We start from the raw sequence: 23,666 nt of genomic DNA, 5'->3' as shown, positions 1-23,666 counted from the left end.
TTTAGATAGGCAAAGTAACTGATGCTTTTAAAATACACCAATTTTTTAGTTATGGTTACTGTATGTAAACCCCCTGGTGGCAGAGCAAGGTATTACAATGATGGTACCAAATATGTCACAATGTTTCCCCAAAATGACTCAACATCAACCAGGGAGTTTAACAATAAAATGAAAATATTTTTTTTATTATTTGAATTATATTTAAATGTTAATTAAATTTTACCAACTTGCACATTCAACATATGTATTTCAATTACAGGTTTAAACCTTGGGAGCATTTTCAGATAACTATAAATATCAAACCTATAAATTGCGAGTGACCGACTCACCCGCAAATGCGCAGTAGGGAGTATGTTCTTAACGTTCCGCGCATGCGTAGAAGCACCCCTCGCGCGGCGTTATAAGAAATATAAGAAGGAACGGCGAGAAACGCGATTATGCTGGGCGGAGCAGAAGCGAGACATCCATGGGAGGAGCCGCTGCGGCGAGTTGTACAACCTACACCAATGGGCAGAAGCGCAACATTCCAGGGCGGAGTCACTGCGGCGACTTCCAATCCATTATGCTGGGCGGAGCAGAAGCGAGACATCCATGGGAGGAGCCGCTGCGGCGAGTTGTACAACCTACACCAATGGGCAGAAGCGCAACATTCCAGGGCGGAGTCACTGCGGCGACTTCCAATCCATTATGCTGGGCGGAGCAGAAGCGAGACATCCATGGGAGGAGCCGCTGCGGCGAGTTGTACAACGTACACCAATGGGCAGAGGCGCAACGTTCCAGGGCGGAGTCACTGCAGCCACTTCCGCAAGGCTAACCAATGGGCAGAAGCGGTAGGAGCCGGGGCGGAGCCGCTGCAGACACCTCTGAGAGGATAAGTTAACCAAGGAGAAAACCGCGATGTTCCAGGGAGCCGGTCCAGCAAGGTGGGCGACGCGAAACCAAGGACAGAAGCAGAACATGACCAACCAGGAATCCAACAACGTTATCGGACCCACAGCGAAAGGTAAAGAGGTGCATTCGCTCGCTGCGTGCACACACACACACACACACACACACACACACACACACACACGAGTCCTGCTTTGCTGCCTGAAGCAATGGCATATCTGTCCCGAACCTTTGGCACACAGAACAGCGCGAGTCAGCAGAAAGGGCGGTGTATGCGCGAGGGAGGGAGGGAGGGAGGACGCACGCGACTGAAAAAACGAGCCACACTTTTTAACAGCTGCAATAACTGCCTACAAGGAGATACTGACCCTCCACTGTGACAGGGAGTACTAACAGCTGACTATCACGCTCTCTGTGTCTTTCCAACAGAGACACACATTTTCTCTCATTCTCACACACAGACACATATACACAAACACACAACATTAGAAGAAGGGGTGGGGGAAGGCAAATAAAAAACAAACCCAGATTTGCTACTTAACACAAATTGATAAAAGGAGCCACTGACCCCCACCACTGTGACAGCTCACTCTCACGCTCTCTGTCTCTTTCCCAGAGAGACACACTTTCTCACTCACTCACTCACTCTCTCACACAAACACACACAGAATATTAGAAGAAGGGAGTGGGGGCAGGCAAATAAAAAACGAGCACTGATTTGCTGCCTAACACAAAAGGCTATAAGGAGCCATTTACAATACACTGTGACAGGAAGAACTACAACTCACTCTCACACTCTCTGTCTGTTTTCCACAGAGACACGCTTTCTCTCTCACTTACTCTCACACACAGACACACATACAACATTAGAAGAAGGGGTGGGGGAAGGCAAATAAAAAACAAACCCAGATTTGCTACTTAACACAAATTGATAAAAGGAGCCACTGACCCCCACCACTGTGACAGCTCACTCTCACGCTCTCTGTCTCTTTCCCAGAGAGACACACTTTCTCACTCACTCACTCACTCTCTCACACAAACACACACAGAATATTAGAAGAAGGGAGTGGGGGCAGGCAAATAAAAAACGAGCACTGATTTGCTGCCTAACACAAAAGGCTATAAGGAGCCATTTACAATACACTGTGACAGGAAGAACTACAACTCACTCTCACACTCTCTGTCTGTTTTCCACAGAGACACGCTTTCTCTCTCACTTACTCTCACACACAGACACACATACAACATTAGAAGAAGGGGTGGGGGAAGGCAAATAAAAAACAAACCCAGATTTGCTACTTAACACAAATTGATAAAAGGAGCCACTGACCCCCACCACTGTGACAGCTCACTCTCACGCTCTCTGTCTCTTTCCCAGAGAGACACACTTTCTCACTCACTCACTCACTCTCTCACACAAACACACACAGAATATTAGAAGAAGGGAGTGGGGGCAGGCAAATAAAAAACGAGCACTGATTTGCTGCCTAACACAAAAGGCTATAAGGAGCCATTTACAATACACTGTGACAGGAAGAACTACAACTCACTCTCACACTCTCTGTCTGTTTTCCACAGAGACACGCTTTCTCTCTCACTTACTCTCACACACAGACACACATACAACATTAGAAGAAGGGGTGGGGGAAGGCAAATAAACAAAAAAAAACACTGATTTGCTGCTAAAAAAAAAAAAAAGCCTATAAGGAGCCACTGACCCCCTCCACTGTGATAGCTCACTCTCACGCTCTCTGTCTCTTTCACAGAGAGACACACTTTCACACTCACTGTGACACACACAGAAAAAAAATAAAACAGGGCTGGGGGCAAGCAAATCAAAAAGGAGCACTGATTTGCTGCCTAAAACAAATGGGTATAAGGAGCCACTGACCTCCTCCACTGTGACAGGGACTCCTAGCAGCGCACTGTCACACACACACACTTTGCTGCCTAAAAAAAAAAGGAGGAACTGACACTCACTCTCTCATACACATACACGCTCTGTCTCTCACTCACACAGACGCACCCACACACACTTTCATGATCTCGGGGGGGGGGGGGCAGGCAACTCTAAAACCAGCCCTGCTGGGACTCATAGCATCTCACTCTTACACTTTCAAACAGACACACACTTTGTCTGTCACACACAGACACACACACACACACACATACACAACATATTACAAAAAGGGGGGGGGGGCAGATAACAGAAAAACAAGGAAACACTGACCCTACACTGTGACAGGGAGTACTAGCAGCTCACTCTCACACAGACACACACTTTCTCTTACACGCTCTCTGTCTCACACACACTACAACAACATTACAACTGATTTGAACTACTCTACCCCATCTGAAAAAGACAAGGACTATAATAAACCAGAAAAACTATTATTTCAAAAACTGCATAACACAACAAATATGCCACGAAGAAAAATAGAAACCACAGGAACTGACCAGACAGCTCATGATTTAGAATTGAAGAGGAGGAAAGCTGAAAGAGATAGAATTAGACATGAAAATAACACAGAAAACCAAAAACATGCAGAGAAGGAAAGACTACGCAATTACAGAATACATCGCAGTGAGGAAGAAAAACATGAAGAAAGACACAGACGTAAACAATCCAGAATCAACAAACACTTAATGCACCTTCAAATGTCAAGACACAAAGCTTTAAGAACATTACAGGAGTTTCAGGAAAGTAATATAACCAGCAGCAACCTTGGCAATTTTTGCGAAATCTGTGAACATTGTAATGCTAAACACTTTAAAACTGAGAGACCAACAGATAAGAAGTTTAATGTTTGTTGCAATAAAGGGTCTATACATTTACCACCTATAACTACAAATGAATACATTAAGAAGTTGATGACTGCACAAGATCCTGATTCAAAAACATTTATGAAAAATATAAGATCATATAATAGTGCATTAGCATTTGTATCAGTGGGAGCACATATTAATGTACCAAGAGGTTTTGGTCCATATTGTTTCAAAATACACGGACAAATGTATCATCTTGCAGGAACACTTCATCCACCTCAGGATAAGGACCCAAAATATGCACAGTTATATATTTTAGACGAGTCACTGGCAAATGAGGAAAGGATGAACAATCCAGCAAATCAAGCTTGCAAACCACACATAATGAAAAAGTTAGCTGATATTATTGGTTCAAACCCATTAGCAAAAGCATACAAAATGATGCATGAGGTAGAAAAAGAACAAAATGAACTACATGGTAATAAATTTAACACAACTGTACATATGGCAATTATGAACAACAGGAACACGAATCCCAGAACATACAATCCACAACGTTGCAATGAGGTTGCGATGGTGTTTGTGAGTCCTGACGGAGAACCTCCGATCAACAGAGATTTATTGGTACATCTGAGACCTAACAAAACTGTACAAGCAACCAGTCGAGTTGACTATAGAGACAGAAATGTTGATGCGCTTTGTTATCCCCTATTATTTCCAAACGCTGAACAAACATGGGGCATTGGATTAGCTTTACACAATGGAAAACTAACCAGCTCCAGACAAATCTCTCTAAAACAATATTACTCCTACTATTTTCAAATTAGAGACAATTATAACCCTTTATTAAGAGCGGGACGCTTGACACAACAATACGTTGTTGATGCTTATGTAAAAGCAGAAAGCAATGACCTTAACTTCATACGAACAAAGCAAAAAGAACTACGAGTTGAAAAACGTTATGACTTAACTTATGTTCAAGACAATGATGATGCACAAAATGCAGGAAAAAGAGTTATTCTACCATCTACTTTCACTGGAAGCCCAAGGAATATGCAACAATGTTACCAAGATGCTATGGCAATCACAATGAGATATGGTAAACCAGACCTTTTCATTACAATGACATGTAATCCAAAGTGGAAAGAAATTACTGATAATCTTGCCACTGGTGAAAGAAATGAAAATCGACCAGACTTGGTAGATAGGGTCTTCAAACTTAAACTTAAAGAACTTATGGAAGAAATTGTAAAGGATGAAATCTTTGGAAAAATAAACGCATATGTTCAGGTAATTGAATTTCAAAAAAGAGGGCTACCACATGCACATATGATATTTACTTTGGCTTCAAGCGACAAACCAAATGACATACTCACAATTGAAAGAATAGTATCAGCAGAAATACCTGATGCAAAAACACAACCTGTTTTGTATGACATTATAACAACAAGCATGATACATGGACCATGTGATGAGAGAAATCCACATTCTCCATGCTTAGTAGATGGAAAGTGCTGCAAAGGCTTTCCAAAACAGTTTCAAAATGAAACAGCAGGAAATGAAGATGCATATCCGACTTATCGAAGGCGAAAATTCGATCCAGTAAAAGTTGGAAAATATTACATTGATAATAGTTGGGTTGTTCCTTACAATCCTTACTTATCTCTACGTTACAAATGTCACATTAATGTAGAAATTTGTGCTTCGTTTAAATCTGTGAAATACTTATTCAAATATGCTTTCAAAGGCATGGATTGCGCAAATCTACATTTCTCAATTGATGAAGTACAAACTTACATTGATTCTCGCTATGTAAGCCCTCCTGAAGCTATGTGGAGAATATTTCGATTTGAAATGCATCAGCAAAGCCACTCAATATTGAGACTAGCAATTCATCTAGAAGGAGAACAAACTGTTGTATATCAACCTAATTTTAAAAGTGTTTCCACAGCTCTTGAACAAGATAAGGACACCACTTTAACTGCATGGTTCAAACTTAATCAAGACAATCATACCGCACGTGTGTACAAATACACTGAAATACCAGAACACTTTGTATTCAATCCAAAAAATCACAAATGGCAACCTCGAAAAGCAGGATTTGGGAAAACACTTGGAAGGATGTATCCCGTAAACATCTGTGATACTGAACGATATTTCTTAAGATTGCTACTACTGCATATCCCAGGAGCAACTTCTTTTCAATCTCTAAAAACCATTCATGCAGTTCACTACAAGACATACTTTGAGGCAGCAAAAGCAAAAGGTTTAACAACCGATGACAATGTGTGGAATGCTACATTAGCTGATGCTGCATCTACTGGTATGCCCACAACTTTAAGGCAGTTATTTGCATACCTTTGTATCTATAGTGGGCTGACTGACATGTCCACTTTATGGGATAACCATCAAGACTCTTTAATTGAAGACTTCTGCAGAAAGCATGGCCATTTAGTTTCACAGCATTGCAAAATGTGTACATCATATGCATTAACAGATATACAAGAGGTTTTGCTGGCACATGGAAAAACCTGCAAAGACTTTTCTCTACAAATACCTTTGCAAAACCTGCCAGACAACTTCAATGATGGAATCGATGTCCAACTAGAGAGACAAATATCACATGATTTGGAAGCAACGTTAAACTCACAACAAAGAGAAGCTTATGAGACAATAAAAAATGCAATCAATTCTACGAAAACACAAAATAAGTGTTTTTTCATAGATGGCCCAGGAGGAACAGGGAAAACCCATTTATATAGAACATTACTCAGTTACATTCGAGGTAATGGACAAATTGCAGTGGTCGTTGCATCTACAGGAATTGCAGCTAATCTTTTCAAATCTGGGAGAACCTACCACTCTCAGTTTAAAATTCCTTTACAACTTAATGAAACATCTGTCTCAGGTATCAAAATTTCATCTAAAGAAGCAAAAGCTATTAATGATTCCATATTAATCATTTGGGATGAAGCAACCATGACACCTGGGTTAGCACTGGATTGTGTGGAACGTTTATTGAAGGAAATAACACACGAACAAAGTATACCCTTTGGGGGAAAACTGCTATTATTGGGTGGTGACTTCAGACAATGTTTACCTGTAATTCCTGGAGCTAATTCATCTGAAGTTGTTCAGTCATGCATAAAGTATAATAGAAATTGGAATCAATTCAAACAATTGAATCTCACAACTAATATGAGGTCTACAGACCACATGTATAGTGAGTGGCTTATTAAACTAGGAAATGGGGAATTAACAAATAATGTGGGACTAAATGAAGACATCATTGAAATTCCTTCCTCCATGCTAACTGAGGATATTATTACCGATATATTTGGAACAACATTGTTATCAAAAGATATTGAACAATACTCAACAAGAGCTATTTTATCCCCCAAAAATGAACATGTCAATGACATAAATCTTCAAGTTCTGAGTAAGCTTCAAGAGGAAGAACACATTTATCTCAGTTCAGACAAGCTCATCAGTGAACATGGTGATGATGTCAGCGAATACCCAATTGAATTTATTCACACATTACATCCATCAGGCACTGCCCCTCATACATTGAAAATCAAAAAGGGAGCAATTATTATGCTACTGAGGAATCTAAATACTAAAAGAGGTCTATGCAATGGAACAAGACTGATTGTAACTGACTTAAAACCAAACTTAATAATGGCTAAAGTCATAACTGGCAGTGCGCAAGGTGAAACAGTATTCATTCCACGAATAGATCTTATTACAGATTCTGGACTGCCATTCAAACTACAAAGGCGTCAGTTCCCTGTAAACCTTGCATTTGCAATAACCATTAATAAAGCACAAGGGCAGACTTTAGACAGGGTTGGTATCTACCTACCCAACCCTGTATTTAGCCATGGACAACTATATGTTGCCTTTTCAAGAGTCAGAAACGCTTCAGACGTGAAAGTATTAGTTAAGCAGACATCAGAACAAGGACAATTGATCCAAGGATCAAATTCTATTTACACAAAAAATATTGTATATAAAAGTGTACTATAAAAATCACCTATTAAATGTTGTTTACATTCTTTCATTGTTTACGCACTTTCATTACTTTTTTTTAAAACAACAAACTCGCCCGTTACAACGGGCTTAACGGCTAGTTAGGTACATAAATCATGTAAGCACATTCAATTTTACAAAACACTAGATTCTTTAACATTTCTTTTCCCCTGTCTTTCAGATTTCCATAGACCCTCAAGGATCTCAACATGTAACTCTACTCTTTTATTTCTTAGTTATCTCTCACTTATTGTTCAGGTTTCCTTTACTATTTTCTCTTTTGTGCACTTTTTAAAATAGTCTCAGTCACTTAGCTGCTCTCTCTGTTTTCTCTCTCCAAAACGGTGGGCGCCTTTTCTTTCAGGTGATGATCTCCAGCATAAACTTTCTTCCAGTCTTTCCCTAGTAACATCTTCTCATCAATACAGCTCCATCCCAACTGCCAGCCTGAGCTGTTTGTCACTCTCCTGAGAGTTCCATCAGCATGCAGAACACTCAGCGCATGCACACAGACTACTCAGTTTCACTGCATTGCTGCTCACTGTCTCTACACCAGATCTAGAAGGAGTCAGGTAATTTTTTAAAATTTAACCCATAGGGTTACATTTACAAATCATATGGAATACAGTCTACTGGTGCATTCTGAAGACATTTTACAGGGGAAGAACTAACATTTATTATAATTGCCAAGATAATTTTATACCTGCAATAAGAATCCTGGGCAGCCGTCTATGGAACGCTCTCCCTAGACCTATCCGAGCAATCTATGACCACCTACCATTCAGAAGAGCACTAAAAACCCATCTATTCAAACAAGCCTACCCAAAAGACCCAGATTAATCTCATGAACCCATCTACCTTACATATACTGAAAAGAAAACGACATTGACCCAGAATCTATCTCCCACCTTACCTTCCTCTCTCTATCACCTGTCTCTACCTACCTACCCATCCTATTACTACCCATCCATCCTTCTATTATGTTATACTTAATTTCCTACTTTACATAACAAAATTCTGTGTTACCTATTACTATGTAAGCCGCATTGATCCTGCTTTTACTGGGAAAGTGCGGGATACAAATATAATAAATAAATTTATGTGCTATTTACTAAATATTTGATTTTTTTTAAGTCTTAGTATGTTTAAGAGTTTTCAAACAAGCAAACAGCAAAGACCAAAATACAAATAAGAAAAGCATGAGAATGTATATTATATGAAATCCAATATAAATGCGCATATCAGCACAATACAAATGGCTGTATGTGTGTGGATGTGGCGCGTGATGCTTAGATTGTGACTCCTCCTGTGATTAATTAGGGATCGATACCAGGCAGACTTGTATGGTCTGTGTCTCATAGCAATCTGGTTTAGGATAGGATGGAAAGGGCTTAGACAGCAACTTTAGTGGCTGGAACATCAGGATAGTGCTGGACAGTCTTTCACGGTCCGTTTCCCGCAATTAAGAAAATAGGCTGGAGTGGGCTTCGATGACAACTCCAGCAGTTGGAACATTTTATTTATTTATTTGTTGCATTTGTATCCCACCTTATCCCACATAACAATAGGGCCGGGTGGACTTCTATGGTCTATGACCCAGAAACACCAAAGACTGACCATAATCAAGTATATAATATCACATTCACGGTTGACTTAATTATGAATTGATAATGAGCATAATTATTGGGCAGACTGGACCATTCAGGTCTTTATCTGCTGACACTTACTATGTTACTATTAATCCTCTCTGCTCTTGGGCTGACTTGCAGACCTCAGCTCCGACACAGGCACAAGCATCACAAGTCACCTGACCTGCTGGTGTGTGCATGTGGCAACCTCTCAGCACACAGTGCCAGTGAATCAGAGAAAAGACTTACATGTGCGTACCAGGGGCGTGGCCAGACGAGCGGGGGGGGGGGGGGGGTCCAGAGCCCGAGGTGGGGGGGCACATTTTAGCCCCCCCCCCCTGCCTACCTTTGCTGGCGGGGGACCCCAACCCCCGCCAGCCGAGGTCCTCTTCTTCCTTCGTTCTGTTTCTGAGTCTGACATCCTGTACGTTGTACGTGCAGGACATCAGACTCAGAAAAAGAACAGAACAGAAACAGAACAAAGCCTTGCGATCTGCAAGGCTTCGTTCTGTTTCTGTGAGTCCGACGTCCGACTCAGAAACAGAACGAAGGAAGAAGAGGACCTCGGCTGGCGGGGGTTGGGGTCCCCCGCCAGCAAAAGTAGGCGATGGCGGGTTGGTGGTGGGAGGGGGGGGGGGGGTCAAGAGGGTCGTCGGCAGGGGGGTCCAGGGCCAAATCTACGGGGGCCCAGGCCCCCACATAGCTACGCCCATGGTGCGCACCAAAGTGTTCCAAGTTCTGTTCCTTCCTTGCCTGCAGTGCTGTGGCTCGAACCCATAGAGAGACAGTGAGCCAGCTGGAATTGTTTTTTATATCCCATTAAATTATTGCAGGGATGGGTGGGGACATGTTAAATTCTTGTGGGGACGGGTAAGATTCCAGTGGGGGTGGGTGGAGATGGGTAAGATTCCAGTGGGGACAGGTAAGATTTCTGTTACTGTGCAACTCTCTACTCTGAACACTTAGTTCACTGTGTCCAATGACTATAAAGCACTCTGGTATGCAATAAAGGATTTTCAACAATCACAGAAAAGACGTCAGTGATGCTTGCTTTTCTGATTGAAACCTTTGACAAGTACAAATCACCTTTCTATTTCCAAGAACACATTGTATCAGGCCATGGCAGAGTTTCTACAAGAAAGCTTCGTATAGTCTAGCAATTCTCAACCTGTGCCTTGAGAACTCTATTACCATCTTCAGAACACTTTTAATGTTACATAAAGATACTATTTCAACATGGCTCTCTGCACAAAGTGATCCACGAAGTGACAGAAATTGTGTGATGTAGTTTAATAATCCTGGTGCCAATGCTATGAAAAGTCATCAACAAGTATAATATAAAGCTTCCATTAATTCACAGGATAAAACTATTACCTCGTGTAGCTTTTAGGAAAAACACTTCCTGGGCCTGAGCCAACATTATAAGACTGAGGGTTCCAACGGTGTCTGGAGAGATGTCTACTGTAGGCTCTCGATTTAGGGCAGATAAGACAGTGTCTTTAATGTGTGAGAACGCACCACTAGCAAGCTGATTAAAAGAGAAAATGATTATTATCAGCCATATATTGCACAAACAATGAAAACTAAATATAAACATACAATGACCATTTGATTCAACTGACCACCACCAGGTAGTGACCATGTAAACTCATTAAAAAAAAAAAAAAAAAAAACGATAATACAGATCCTTAGAAAAGGAGCATTTTCCTGTGTTACTGATATTTTAGTTAGTTTCTATCTTCTGACCACACATTTAGAATATGTACTGGCTCGCATACTTCTTACCATACAAGTTTGGGCAGGGTTTGCACTTATTTTATTAAATGCATGCACAAACCTGGGGAAAATGTACATGCCTCGGATCAAGTGTAACCATGTGGAAGCTTTTTAGGGAGGCAAAATTTTATACTGGTACTTATGCATGTTACCTACTACACAGGTTAGGCGGCCTATTATAAAATTACCCTGTGACCAATCCTTAAAGAAATCAAAGACAATTACCTTCAACCTATCTAATATATGGATTGTAAACCATTTAGAACCTTTTCCTTTTTACCAATGCTCTCAACTTTTTAAGGTTAAATTTATTGAATTAATACGAATCCAGATAAGAATCAATTTAAAGCATCAATTTATTTTTCCTTATTTAATACCTAATTTATTCTTACTAATTGCAGTCATATTTATTTATTTATTTATTTATTTATTTACATCAATTTATATACCGTATCTTATTGCTACTGCAAGACAGAACGGTTTACAATTTATAAAAAAAAAAAAAAAAAAACAAGAGGGAGGGTGAGCAGGCTGTTTACATACTGATCTTTCAATTAATGATCTTTTGATAAAGCAGTAACAAATCTGACATCTCTTGGAAGATGAACTTTGTTATTCATCTTAATCAAAAAAAAAATAAAAAAAACTATACATCTAAATTCATAAAAAATGTATCTCTAGCAAGAATTCTCTGCCCCAGAATACACCACACACTATTAAAAATGCATTTTGGATTCATTTTTAACTAGATTGGAATTTATTTCTCAAATGGAGATTCTACAAAGACCGACACCACACTCCAATTTCAGATTCTAGTTATAAATTCAGTTCCCATGGGCTTGTTTATCAATTTCTTATCTAGCAATAGGGGTCAATGGTTTATCAAAATCAAAACTTTGACCTCTAGATGAGAGTGTAACCAAGAACAGCAGTTCTAATGATGTTTTATCTATAATTAAGCCTCCCCTTAGAGTTTTCATCTGAAGGTTATGACTACTATTACTGCTAGGGAGGGAATCTGGACAAGATGATAGTGGAGATGCCGCCTAGACAGCTTGGTTTGGAGTCGTATAGGAAGGCTACCTCTCCACTGTTATTAGAGCTGTTCGATATCGTATAATGTATTCTCTTTCTATTTCTTGTATAAGCTTGACGGTTATTTATGCGGTAGATTTTAGATTTGCTACGAGCAGCACGTGTGGAGCTTTTGTGACTGTCAATTACTCGATTCTCCAATATGATATTGTTCTCTGCTGTAGAACTTTATGGCAGGAGGTTACAAATGTTTTCAATATGGGGTGGGTAGCGTCAATAGCATGAAGGCTCAGAGGGTTGGGCCAGTAGAGCTTCTGGTTGCAGGTAATGGAAGGGAAAATTGGGGGGGGGACACAGATTTGGAGGGATGGGAGGGGGGTTGTGCGCGCGTGTGCACACACGTGTATTGTATACTATTGCGTTGGATTTGTCTGGTTCCTCTCTCTCCAATTTGGCTTTGGGAGGGAGCCACAGGCTGGGATGGCTCTCTCTGTATTGTCCTGTACTTGGCACTATTGGATATATCGCTAAATGTCACCCATTAAGATAATATCTGGGTTACCTCACCTATCAGACAGAAACTTCTTCAAGCATTCCATAGGCAGCAAGTTGATATAGCTCTTCTGCAGGAGACTCACCTCTCCTCTACAGAGGACAAAAAATGTTTTTAAGTGGTGGGTAGGGAGAATAGTGGAATCCTCAGCAATAAACAGGAAGGCAGGAGTCCTTATCCTTTTTCATAAAAGGCTTGATGTCCATATATACAGTTATAGAGCAGACACTGAGAGACAATATATTTTTGTTAATATCTTGCTAACTAAACAGAAAATTCTGCTCTGCAATTTTTATGGCCCCAATTTATTTAGCACTAAGTTATATTCACTCCTTGATTGATGCTCTCTCACCCCTGCAGCACGGGAATATCATTTGAGGGGGGGGGGATTTTAACTCCGTATTTGATCCTACTTTGGATAAATCCTCTCCGCCAGGAGCCTGATTGGATTAATCCAGGGGCCTACCATTTCTCTGTAACACATTAGACATGATTGATGTTTGGAGAGTGCTTCATCCAGGTGAACGGGACTATACCCATTTCTCGGGCACATTCCACTCAATCCAGGATTGACTATTCTAGTTTCCAAAAGGCTCTTTTCTAAGATCTCCAGGGCTGAGATTGGTGTGTATGGTGCATATGCTATATCTGATCACGCTATGACATAGATTCAGCTTCATCTCAACGAGGGGGGGGGGGGAGGGAGTGGGAGTCAGAGCCAGTGGCGCTTTCCAATCAAGTTGTATAGGAATCCTCACTTTCACAAAATTTTAATCAAGAAATGGCAGGAGTACCAGACATAATCAGGCTCACTTGGATAGACCTGTTCTATTCTGGGAGGTAGCTAAGGCTGTTCTGAGAGGTAAGTTATTGCTTATGTCCGCCACAAACGTAAAATTAGAGATAGGAATATCTTACGGTTGGAGAGGAAAGTTCGTCACGACAGAGCTCAATTTGCAGCCTCACCGTCAGAAGCTAATAAAGCCAGCCTGCTTCTACTCAGGCTAAACTTAAACTGCTACACCAAAGGGCCATTAAATCACAAATGTATTATAAATATCAGCTATTTACCCAGGGTAATAAAAGCATGAAACTTTTATCTCACTTGACACATCAACGGATGGGTTCACAATGAATCCTTCAGATGAAAAATGAGGGCGGCCATCTGACTCACGTAGATGCTGACATTTTGGATTTTTTCAGCAGTATTACTCAGCTCTATATGACAATAAGCATGATACTGGATTGGACAGCTTTCAAATACCTTTCAAATCTGGAACTTCCTTCAGTCACTTCTGGTCAGTTGGCCTCCCTCAGTCATCCCATCACCTCAGATGCAGTCCAGTTAACTAATGCACGTGGGAAAGCACCAGGGCCAGATGGGCTCTGGATTGAATTATTCAAAATCCTCTCTGCGGAAATCAGTCCACATTTGACCACTATGTACACGGACATATGTCACAAAACTGTACCAGACTCTTCATTTACCACAAACGATTGCTTTGTTAAAACCGGGACGAGATCCTCTACTACCATCCCCCTACCGTCCAATCTCGAGTATTGTGTTCAATTCTGGTCACTGCATCTCAAAAAAAGATATAGTGGAATTAGAAAAGGTACAGAGAAGGGTGACAAAAACTTTAAAGGGGATGGGACGACTTCCCTATGAGGAAGCAGATACAAAACAGAGCTGAAGAGCCCTATCATGTAACCAGTTTTTAATCCACAATAGGACACTACCTCCTATCCCATGACTCTCCAATTTCCCAATAAAACAGCCCTAGACAGCCTATCACTTGAGCTGCCCTGGAGCCTAGCTCCCTCTTCAAGAGAAATAGGCAGGCATCAGGCTCCCCTAAAGGCTCTAACAACATTCTCAGGCATTTTACAACTACCCTTATTCTCCATAGGCAGCTTCTATCTTACTCCATGCCAAATAACTCTTTGTGGGGAGGGGTACCTAAAGTGTGAGTGAGAGCACTTTCTGGAAGCAGGCACCATTTTAAAATTGCCCTCAAAACTCACCATTTTACCAAAGCTTTCCCATAGGTCATTTATCCTAGCTGCTTGGCCAACTGACTGGTCAGCTTTTGTGCTCTCCGTTGCTACCTCTTATAATGTCTTTACTGCTCTCTCTTTTTCTTCATAGTTGGCATTCTTTATTCTCCCAGTCTTAAGTTTTTAATGATTTTATTTGTAAACCACTTTGGATTTTATGAACGGTGGTATATTAAATGAAAAATAAACTAATCTCCTGAAAAAAACTGGGGTCAACACCATCAAGATTTCATCCTGACTTCCTGACACAACAACATATCCCTCAGCAATCTAACTGCTGCACACTGACAGCTGCAGCTCATAATGGCCATGGTTCCCACCAATGCAAATACTAATTGAAACAGGAACTGGGCCCTCAGCTGCCTCTGATTGCTAAAGCCATGTCAGGAAGAAATTTAGCAAATATAACATAGTAGATGACGGCAGAAAAAGACCTGCACGGTCCATCCAGTCTGCCCAACAAGATAACTCATATGTGCCACTTTTTGTGTATACCTTACCTTGATTTGTACCTGTCTTTTAAATGGTTCAGTCTTGCACTGCATCTCTTACACAAGCATGGTAGGAGTCAGCCACACTGCTCAGGTGCCAGCTCCCACATGCCCAACAGTACCTGAACTCTCTCCAACTTAATTAAGCCACCCCCACTCTCCACTTCAAGAAATCCCTGAAACAGTCTCTGTGACTCCAGCTGGCTTGCTTTCTTTGGAGATTCCTGGAGTTGCTTCCTTTGCTGCTAAGGGTTCTCGCTCTTTCCCCTCTTTTAAAATAAACTTTCCTCCTTTAGTGGACAAATTCAAGGAGAAAAACCCCCTGCCATCAAAGTGGGAAGAAGGAAGCAGGCAGACTATAGACAGAAAAGGGGTTTGTTGAGGGGGTAAATCCCCTGAAGAGCCTACCCTATCTGGCAAGACACCAAGGAAATGCTACCAGAAGTGCTAAGCCATACCAAGACAAAGACCCTCAGGCCAAAATCTTGGCACACAGAAGTAATCCAGATGCTCAATCAGTCAAAAGGTCCATGATCTGATCCCCAAGACCTTTCAGTGGGTCAATTTGTGCTCAACCTAAAGGCCACAGACCTTGGATTGCACCCAAGTGGGTCAGACGAAGAACAAACCAGAAACTGCTGCACAAGGCTACCCTGCAGCCATCTGCTGGAGGCAGAGAATACTGACAAGTGTTCCACCATTTCTTATACTGTGATGTCACTGGAAAGTTCCAGGTCTCTGCCTTCATCTGCTGGTAAGAAGAAATAACCCACTCATCTGGACGGGACTAGCAGGATAAGAAGGAAATGTGCTTTTAACGTATTACTTGAAAGAAAGATTAAAGATTACTACAAATTTCCATGGGGAAAGTCCAAATAGCTATTTTAATTTGTCTCAGAACAGCTGGCCACAGGCATTAGTTCAATAATGCACAAAAATTATGCCATACTTATGATGCACTCTTAAAATGGTGTGGTGAGTTTAAAAAGAAAAAAATGTATGTTCAGTTGTAACATCCCATAAAAAAAACTCAGCAAAAAAAAAAAAAATATGTGCATGATATTCTGCTTATAAAATTAACCCTTTCATACAAGTGTGCTTTATCAGCAGAACACTTGTACTTGTATACTACTTTGTCGCAAACTAGCAGGCATATTGAGGGGGGAGATTATGGGTGGAACGTAAGCAGAGTTGCAGATTTATGTGCGGACTTTATGTACTAACATTTACATTGTTACGAGCAGGTGTAAACCTCCTTGGCTTCATTTTAGCTGCAATTTCTGCACATGAGCAAACAAACCCATGTGTAGATATGAACAGGTAAGCAGACAGACTCTACACAATTGGCACAATAACTAACAAAATGGACTATCTGCAGGATTTCCCATTGGTTAGCCATCTACTTCACGTAAAAGTTTTCTGTAGAAATGTTAAGTAGTAGTAGTAGTATAGGCAATAAACACTCTCACAAAGATGTTTTCACTACAGCACATCCAGTGCTCCCCTTTCTCCCACATCCAAGCTAGTCTTTCACTCCCCCCCCCCAAAAGCAATACCCTTGGCCTGACCTCTCCCACTCTCTGCCCCACACAGTACCCTCACCCTAGTCCATCTCTCTCTAAAACCCTCAATTTGGATCGCATCTCTTAGCAGTGAAGCGAAGGTTTAGATCTGCTGGTCAAGTGTGTCTACACAATTTTTAGTGCCTAACCCCGCCCCCCCCCCCCCCCCAAACCCACAGCTGTCAGAGTCAGAACTCTGTTACTCTTCATGTGCACTGTGTTTCTCCTTCCGTAGTAACAGATACACACAGATAAAGCACTAAAGGCTCAGTGGAAGGTAGCCCTTGCATCAGCATTAGATCTCCCTATATCCCGCTCCGGTGACCCCTGGTACTACTGCTCAGAACAGCCAGAGTGTGACACATGCTAGGGCTCTGCCCACGCACTTCCAAGCAGTGCCGTAGCGAGGGCGGTTGACACCCGGGGCGGGTCGCCACTGCGCACCCCCCCCGGATGCAGCACAGTGCCCCCACCTTGGCGCACCCCCCCCCCCGGCGCACATTGTTACTTACTTTAGAAGCGAGGGGCGGGAGGGCCGATCCGCCCCCGAGTCCACGTCACTGGGAGCTGAGCCAGCTCCATTGGTTCCTTGCTCTCTCTGCCCCGGAACAGGAAGTAACCTGTTCCGGGGCAGAGAGAGGAAGGAACCAACGGAGACAACACCCCCCCCCCCCCCCCCCCCCCCGGCGGCGTGTACCCGGGGCGGACTGCCCCACCCCTTCCTACGCCACTGCTTCCAAGCATGCATGATACTGCATGCATGGTGTCCTGCCTGTGTTCAAAGGCCAGCAATGTTTTTGCTGCAGGCAGGACTATGCCTGTGCTAAGTGCACACTAGTGATGGCCATGAGCATGGGCAACCAGCATTCACCATGTCCTCCTCCTCCCATCAGCCTTCCAGCTGCCATACCAATACACGTTATCTGACACAGTTTGTCAAACCTTGCTATAAAATACACTAATGTAAATGTGAACAACAAAATCAAGTATTATCATCAGCAAAGAAGGGGATCATACTTATTAACCCAATAGCACCTTCATACCTGATAAAATCTTGCAGCATTTTTTAATCCTTCATCATTATCGAGGTTCTGCTCTGATGCAATCTGACTAGCCAGTGCTCCAGCATTGAACAACACGCAGATCTTCTCATACCCGATGCTAGGTAGTGCTTTAAAAAAAATTAAAAAAATAAAATAAAACCACCTATACAATTTATTAAACAAAGTTGGCTTGCGCTATCGTACAATTACTGCTAAATTATATTTAGGGAGGGAGTGGAATAACTATAATTGTTACTATATATTAGTTTTATCTAGAGGCTGATTGTATTTTGTTTTTGACACTGAAACCAGCCAATATCTGCATTTGGCTTTGTTTCAGTTGGCCAAAAATACCAATGCATTTTTGACTGGAACCAAAAACTTTTTGGTCCTATGTTCCGTGGCTCCCAATCCCATCCAGCCAGAATTCCTACTCCCTCCCCCCCACCCTCACCACAAGAAGCCTCCACTACTGGACCCACCCACAGGCCTCTACCCATGCAGACTCAAAATAGCTGCTGCAATCTCCAGTGTTAATTTTATGAGACTGCCACTGCAAGTCGCAGCAGCCATTTTGAGTATGGAGATTGCAGGGGCAGTGCTTGAATTGAAAATCTATACTTATTGGGGTGACAATTACACTTCAGACTTTTTATAAAAGGTTTGTAGTGGCAGTTCAGAGTGAATTTGGCCATGCTGAGGAGCAAGCAGGCAACTATGTATCATCTGACCTAGTTAATTACAGAGGATGAACCTGCAAACCAATTCAAGATTGCCATCTCTGCCTTCTTCATGGTAGCTCACATGATATGGAGCCACATCATATAGCTGACTACTAGAACTCTCTCTCCTTCTCGAGCTCTCACCCTCTTGAGCTCTCTCTCTCAAGGCGGAAAAACTCCAGATGCCAGATCACCCAGTAGGAGGCACTAAAACTATGCCAGCCCAGGACTGAAAAGAGCTGTTTAATTACACGTTAAGAAATATTTTCTCCAATTCATTTTAACAAATTAGAGTAGTATGTGGGATTTGAACCCTGATTATCTACACTTCAGTAGGTGGATTTGTTTTTTTAGTTCTGAGCCACCAACAGCTCTGGGCACCTGTTGTAACTGTCCTGGGAGAAGTGGGGTGACTGAAATAAAAAGTTCTTAATCCCTGAGCCCATGCAGCAACTACACAATGCTCAAAATCTGTTCTCACTTTTTTTTTTACAATGTTCAAATTTTTGATAACCCATGCCACCCTTAGAACCTAACTATTAATTTAATCCACTTCACATTAAAGTTACCACAATAAACTGCACACCTTTACTTCAGTTTTGCATATATAAAAATTACATACCAAGTTTCACAGATCCTCCAAAAAGTGAACCTTTATCAAATGCATCTTTCCAAGTAAAAGTTAAACAGAGCTGTAGATGGGACAAGAGGAGAAGAACTGATTAAACTCCCAAGTTAATAATGCAAAATATACAGCTTCACTGAAAACCAATTAACATTTTATTTTACAGAAACAAGCACCATAAACTGCTTCCCACTCAGCACAACATAATTATGCAGTATTAATATACTAAAACAGAAAAAAGCTGAATAAATGCTGAACCTTTTACTATTATTATTGCAGCATAAAGCTCTTTAAGAACAAAGGCACACAACTTTAAACAGAGGGTCATAGCATAATTACCTTTATCTGGGCCAGATGCACTAAACTTAACGAGCCATTAACGAGCAAGTAGTAAACCCTGGCATGCACTAAAGACTTTTTTCTGACAACAGTAGCAGCTAAAGAAAACGGAATGCAGATGAGCAAATTGTGTAGAAACCCTATTGTAATGAGATGCACTAACCTTTTCCAATTGCCTTAACGCTGGAAAATCTAACGAGAGGTCTGTACCTCGTTAAGTATGCGCGCAAGCCAGACAAATAAAAATGCTTTAAAAGAGAAAGACAAGCGTAAAACGGAGCAGTGAGAGGAGGCAGAGCAGAAGGAAAAATCACGTTTCTCGAGAATCGGACTGAAAAGCTGCACAGCCACAGCAAGAGAGGGCTGTGATTGGCTCAGGGACTTCCAGGTCTCTTAGCTGAGTGAAGCACTGCCAAAAAAGATGTTTTTATTATTGCGGGGGGAATGACGGCCAAAATGGAAGTCCCTGAGGCAATCACAATGCGCTTAGCCGAGCTAAACAAGCTGTGATTGGCTGAGACAGACCTGGAGAAGGGAGGTGTGCCTTCTTCTTGGATCCTGATCACACATGGAGGGAGGGAGCCTGTGAAAGGGGGACACCTGAGCCCTCTCTTGCTGTGGCTGGGTGGGGGGGGGGGCAGAGCTGAGCTAAACGGGCTCGTCTTTTATTTTTGTTGTTTTTAAAGTTTTGTTTTTTAAAGTGAAGCACGTCCATAAAGGACGTTTTTGGCATGCGCAGAGCAGCCAGCACAACGCTTGGCTGCTCTGCGCATGCTCCACGGGCCGACTGTTTACCGATGGAATAGAGAATGCAAGTGAGCTACAACGAGCAGTTCATTTGCATTCCTATTCCTTGATGCATGCCCTTCCCTTACCGATTCGTTAAGGGAATCGGTAAGCGAAGGGCTCTAACGATTTTTTAGTGCATCTGGGCCTCAGTCTGATCATAAATCTTGAAAAGGGAAAATATGTTAACATTTCATGATGCCTCATTTCCTCCTTTGGTACAGTAGGTGCAAATGATCATGACTACAATTTGTTTTCAGCTCTTCTGTGTATCAATTAAACATTAGAGATGGCTCTCTCTACAGCAGTGATTCCCAAATTCTGGGTCAGGACCCAAAATGGTATCAGATACAGAACTAATCCCTCACCCTTTGGGTCTCTACCGTGACTTATGCCCAATAGTGGCAGTAAGCAAATGGCTGCAAATCAGAAAATGTTCACAAGCCCTGACCCCTCCTCCTGTGTGGGCTTCCTGTTAATACAGTCAGGGTACTGGGGTCAGTGAGCGTATACTGAAACACTAGGTCATACATCAACTATTGTGTATCTGGATTTTCAAAAGGCGTTTGACAAGGTACCTCATGAAAGGTTACAGAGGAAATTGGAGGGTCATGGGATAGGAGGAAATGTCCTATTGTGGAGGAAATGTCCTATTGTGGATTAAAAACTGGTTGAAGGATAAGAAACAGAGAGTGGGGTTAAATGGGCAGTATTCACAATGGAGAAGGATAGTTAGTGGGGTTCCTCAGGGGTCTGTGCTAGGACCGCTGCTTTTTAATATATTTATAAATGATTTAGAGATGGGAGTAACTAGCGAGGTAATTAAATTTGCTGATGACACAAAGTTATTCAAAGTTGTTAAATCGCGACAGGATTGTGAAAAATTACAAGAGGACCTTACGAGACTGGGCGGCTAAATGGCAGATGACGTTTAATGTGAGCAAGTGCAAGGTGATGCATGTGGGAAAAAAGAACCCGAATTATAGCTACGTCATGCAAGGTTCCAGGTTAGGAGTTATGGACCAAGAAAGGGATCTGGTTGTCGTCGTCGATAATACACTGAAACCTTCTGCTCAGTGTGCTGCTGCGGCTAGGAAAGCGAATAGAATGTTGGGTATTATTTGGAAAGGTATGGAAAACAGGTGTGAGGATGTTATAATGCCGCTGTATCGCTCCATGGTGCGACCGCACCTTGAGTATTGTGTTCAACTCTGGTCGCCGCATCTCAAGAAAGATATAGTAGAATTGGAAAAGGTGCAGCGAAGGGCGACTAAAATGATAGCGGGGATGGGACGACTTCCCTATGAAGAAAGACTAAGGAGGCTAGGGCTATTCAGCTTGGAGAAGAGACGGCTGAGGGGAGACATGATAAAGGTATATAAAATAATGAGTGGAGTGGAACAGGTGGATATGAAGCGTCTGTTCACGCTTTCCAAAAATACTAGGACTAGGGGGCATGCGATGAAACTACAGTGTAGTAAATTTAAAACAAATCGGAGAAAACTTTTCTTCACCCAACATATAATTAAACTCTGGAATTTGTTGTCGGAGAAAGTGGTGAAGGCGGTTAGCTTAGCAGAGTTTAAAAAGGGGTTGGACGGTTTCCTAAAGGACAAGTCCATAAACTGCTACTAAACGGACTTGGGAAAAATCCACAATTCCAGGAATAACATGTATAGAATGTTTGTACGTTTGGGAAGCTTGCCAGGTGCCTTTGGCCTGGATTGGCCGCTGTCGTGGACAGGATGCTGGGCTCGATGGACCCTTGGTCTTTTCCCAGTATGGCATTACTTATGTACTTATGTAACTACTATTGCCACTAATGTCTTCATCCTTTCAATAAGGTTGGGGGGGGGGGGGAGAAGGGGGGCAAGGAGAAAATGATTGATGGAAAGGCCCACAAGTCTACTGTTTTGTTTTCATCATCCTTGCTGTTGGGGAGGGGCGGGGAAGAGGATGCACTCTGTGGCCGTGTAAATGGGGTTGAAGCCACAGAAAGACCAATAAGAACAGCCTCCCCATACTATACCACTCCCTTGGTTTCTTGTAGCTCAAACACATAATCCTGCATTTTTTACCATTAAAATCTTATCAGCCAAATTCTACACCATTCTTCACACTTTATTGTATTTCTCCTTATAATATCTACATTTTATAGGGTGTCTATGCTGAATAGTGTTGGACAAGGTACAACTCCTTGAACATAGGAAAGACGTGGGCATTACCAGTTATGTATTCAATCTCATGGATGTGTGTGCTATATGGACTCGTCAATAAAAAAGGTTGATCAATGGTAAAGACAACATTACACAGAACAGCACACGAGATATTATTATTGGAATTTAATGTTCGAGTTTATTGCTCACTGTTACATACTTTTTCTATAATTGTACAACGATTATGTTCAAAGGTATTAGACATAGGGGGGTAAGGGGAGAAAACTAATAAAAATTTGATGATAGCAGCTTAGACTTAACGTACATAGGATTGACCTGTTTACTACCAGTTATGTATTCAATCTTATGGATATGTTTATTGAGTGACCTCATCAATAAAAAACGTTAAAACATAGGGTGTCTATGCTGTTGCATATTTTGTTGTCACCTGGAAAGAGACAAACCCTTTCCCTTACAAAATGAAGAATCACCAGATCAAGGACCAATCCTTTTAACACAACACTGGTAACGCCCCTATCCTCCTGAAAGTAATTTGAAAAAATGAATACAGTATATACATTTGTTACAAGCAGGCTCGACTACTGCAACTCTCTTAACTGGATTGATCAAGTCTAGCCTAGGGAGACGTATGTGTTAGGCGGTGAGAGGCCGATATGCACTGACAGGGAGAGGGACCTTGAGGTGGTATTATTCGGGGATCTGAAAATGACAAATCAGTGTGACAAGGCAGTGGCTGTAACCAGAAGGATGCTAGGTTGTATAGGGAGAGGTGTAACCAGCAGAAGATGGTGTTGAATCCCCTGTACAAGTCATTGGCAAGGCCCGACCCGGAGTACTGTGTTCAGTTTTAGAGTCTGTTATCTTGCTAAAGATGTAAGAAAACTTGAAGCAGTGCAGAGGAAGGTGACAAAAATGATATGGGGATTGTGCCAAAAGATAAATAAGGAGAGACTGGAAGACCTAAATATGTATACCCTAGAGGAGATGAAGGACAGGGGAGATATGATACAGACGTTTAAATACTTGAAAAGTATTAATATAGAAGCAAATATTTTCCAGAGAAGGAAAAATGGTATAACTAGAGGACATGAATTGAGGTTGCGGGGTGGTAGACTTAGGAGTAATGTCAGAAAATTATTTTTCATGAAGAGGGTGGTTAATGCCTAGAATGCTCTCCCGAGACAG

The 23,666-nt window shown here is 41.8% G+C and overlaps 1 protein-coding gene across 1 annotated transcript in view; it reads right to left on the bottom strand.

Annotated features, from left to right (window-relative positions):
- Nucleotides 1-23,666, bottom strand: part of PDCD6IP (programmed cell death 6 interacting protein) — a 203,604-nt gene that overhangs the window by 162,504 nt on the left and 17,434 nt on the right. Inside the window, 3 exon segments of the mRNA XM_030203495.1 lie at nt 10,689-10,842; nt 17,833-17,960; nt 19,177-19,246. Coding sequence (XP_030059355.1) covers nt 10,689-10,842; nt 17,833-17,960; nt 19,177-19,246 — 352 coding nt within the window.

Source organism: Microcaecilia unicolor, chromosome 1, assembly GCF_901765095.1.
Source record: "Microcaecilia unicolor chromosome 1, aMicUni1.1, whole genome shotgun sequence".
Taxonomy (NCBI): domain Eukaryota; kingdom Metazoa; phylum Chordata; class Amphibia; order Gymnophiona; family Siphonopidae; genus Microcaecilia; species Microcaecilia unicolor.
This window is presented reverse-complemented; position numbering and strand designations above follow the sequence as displayed.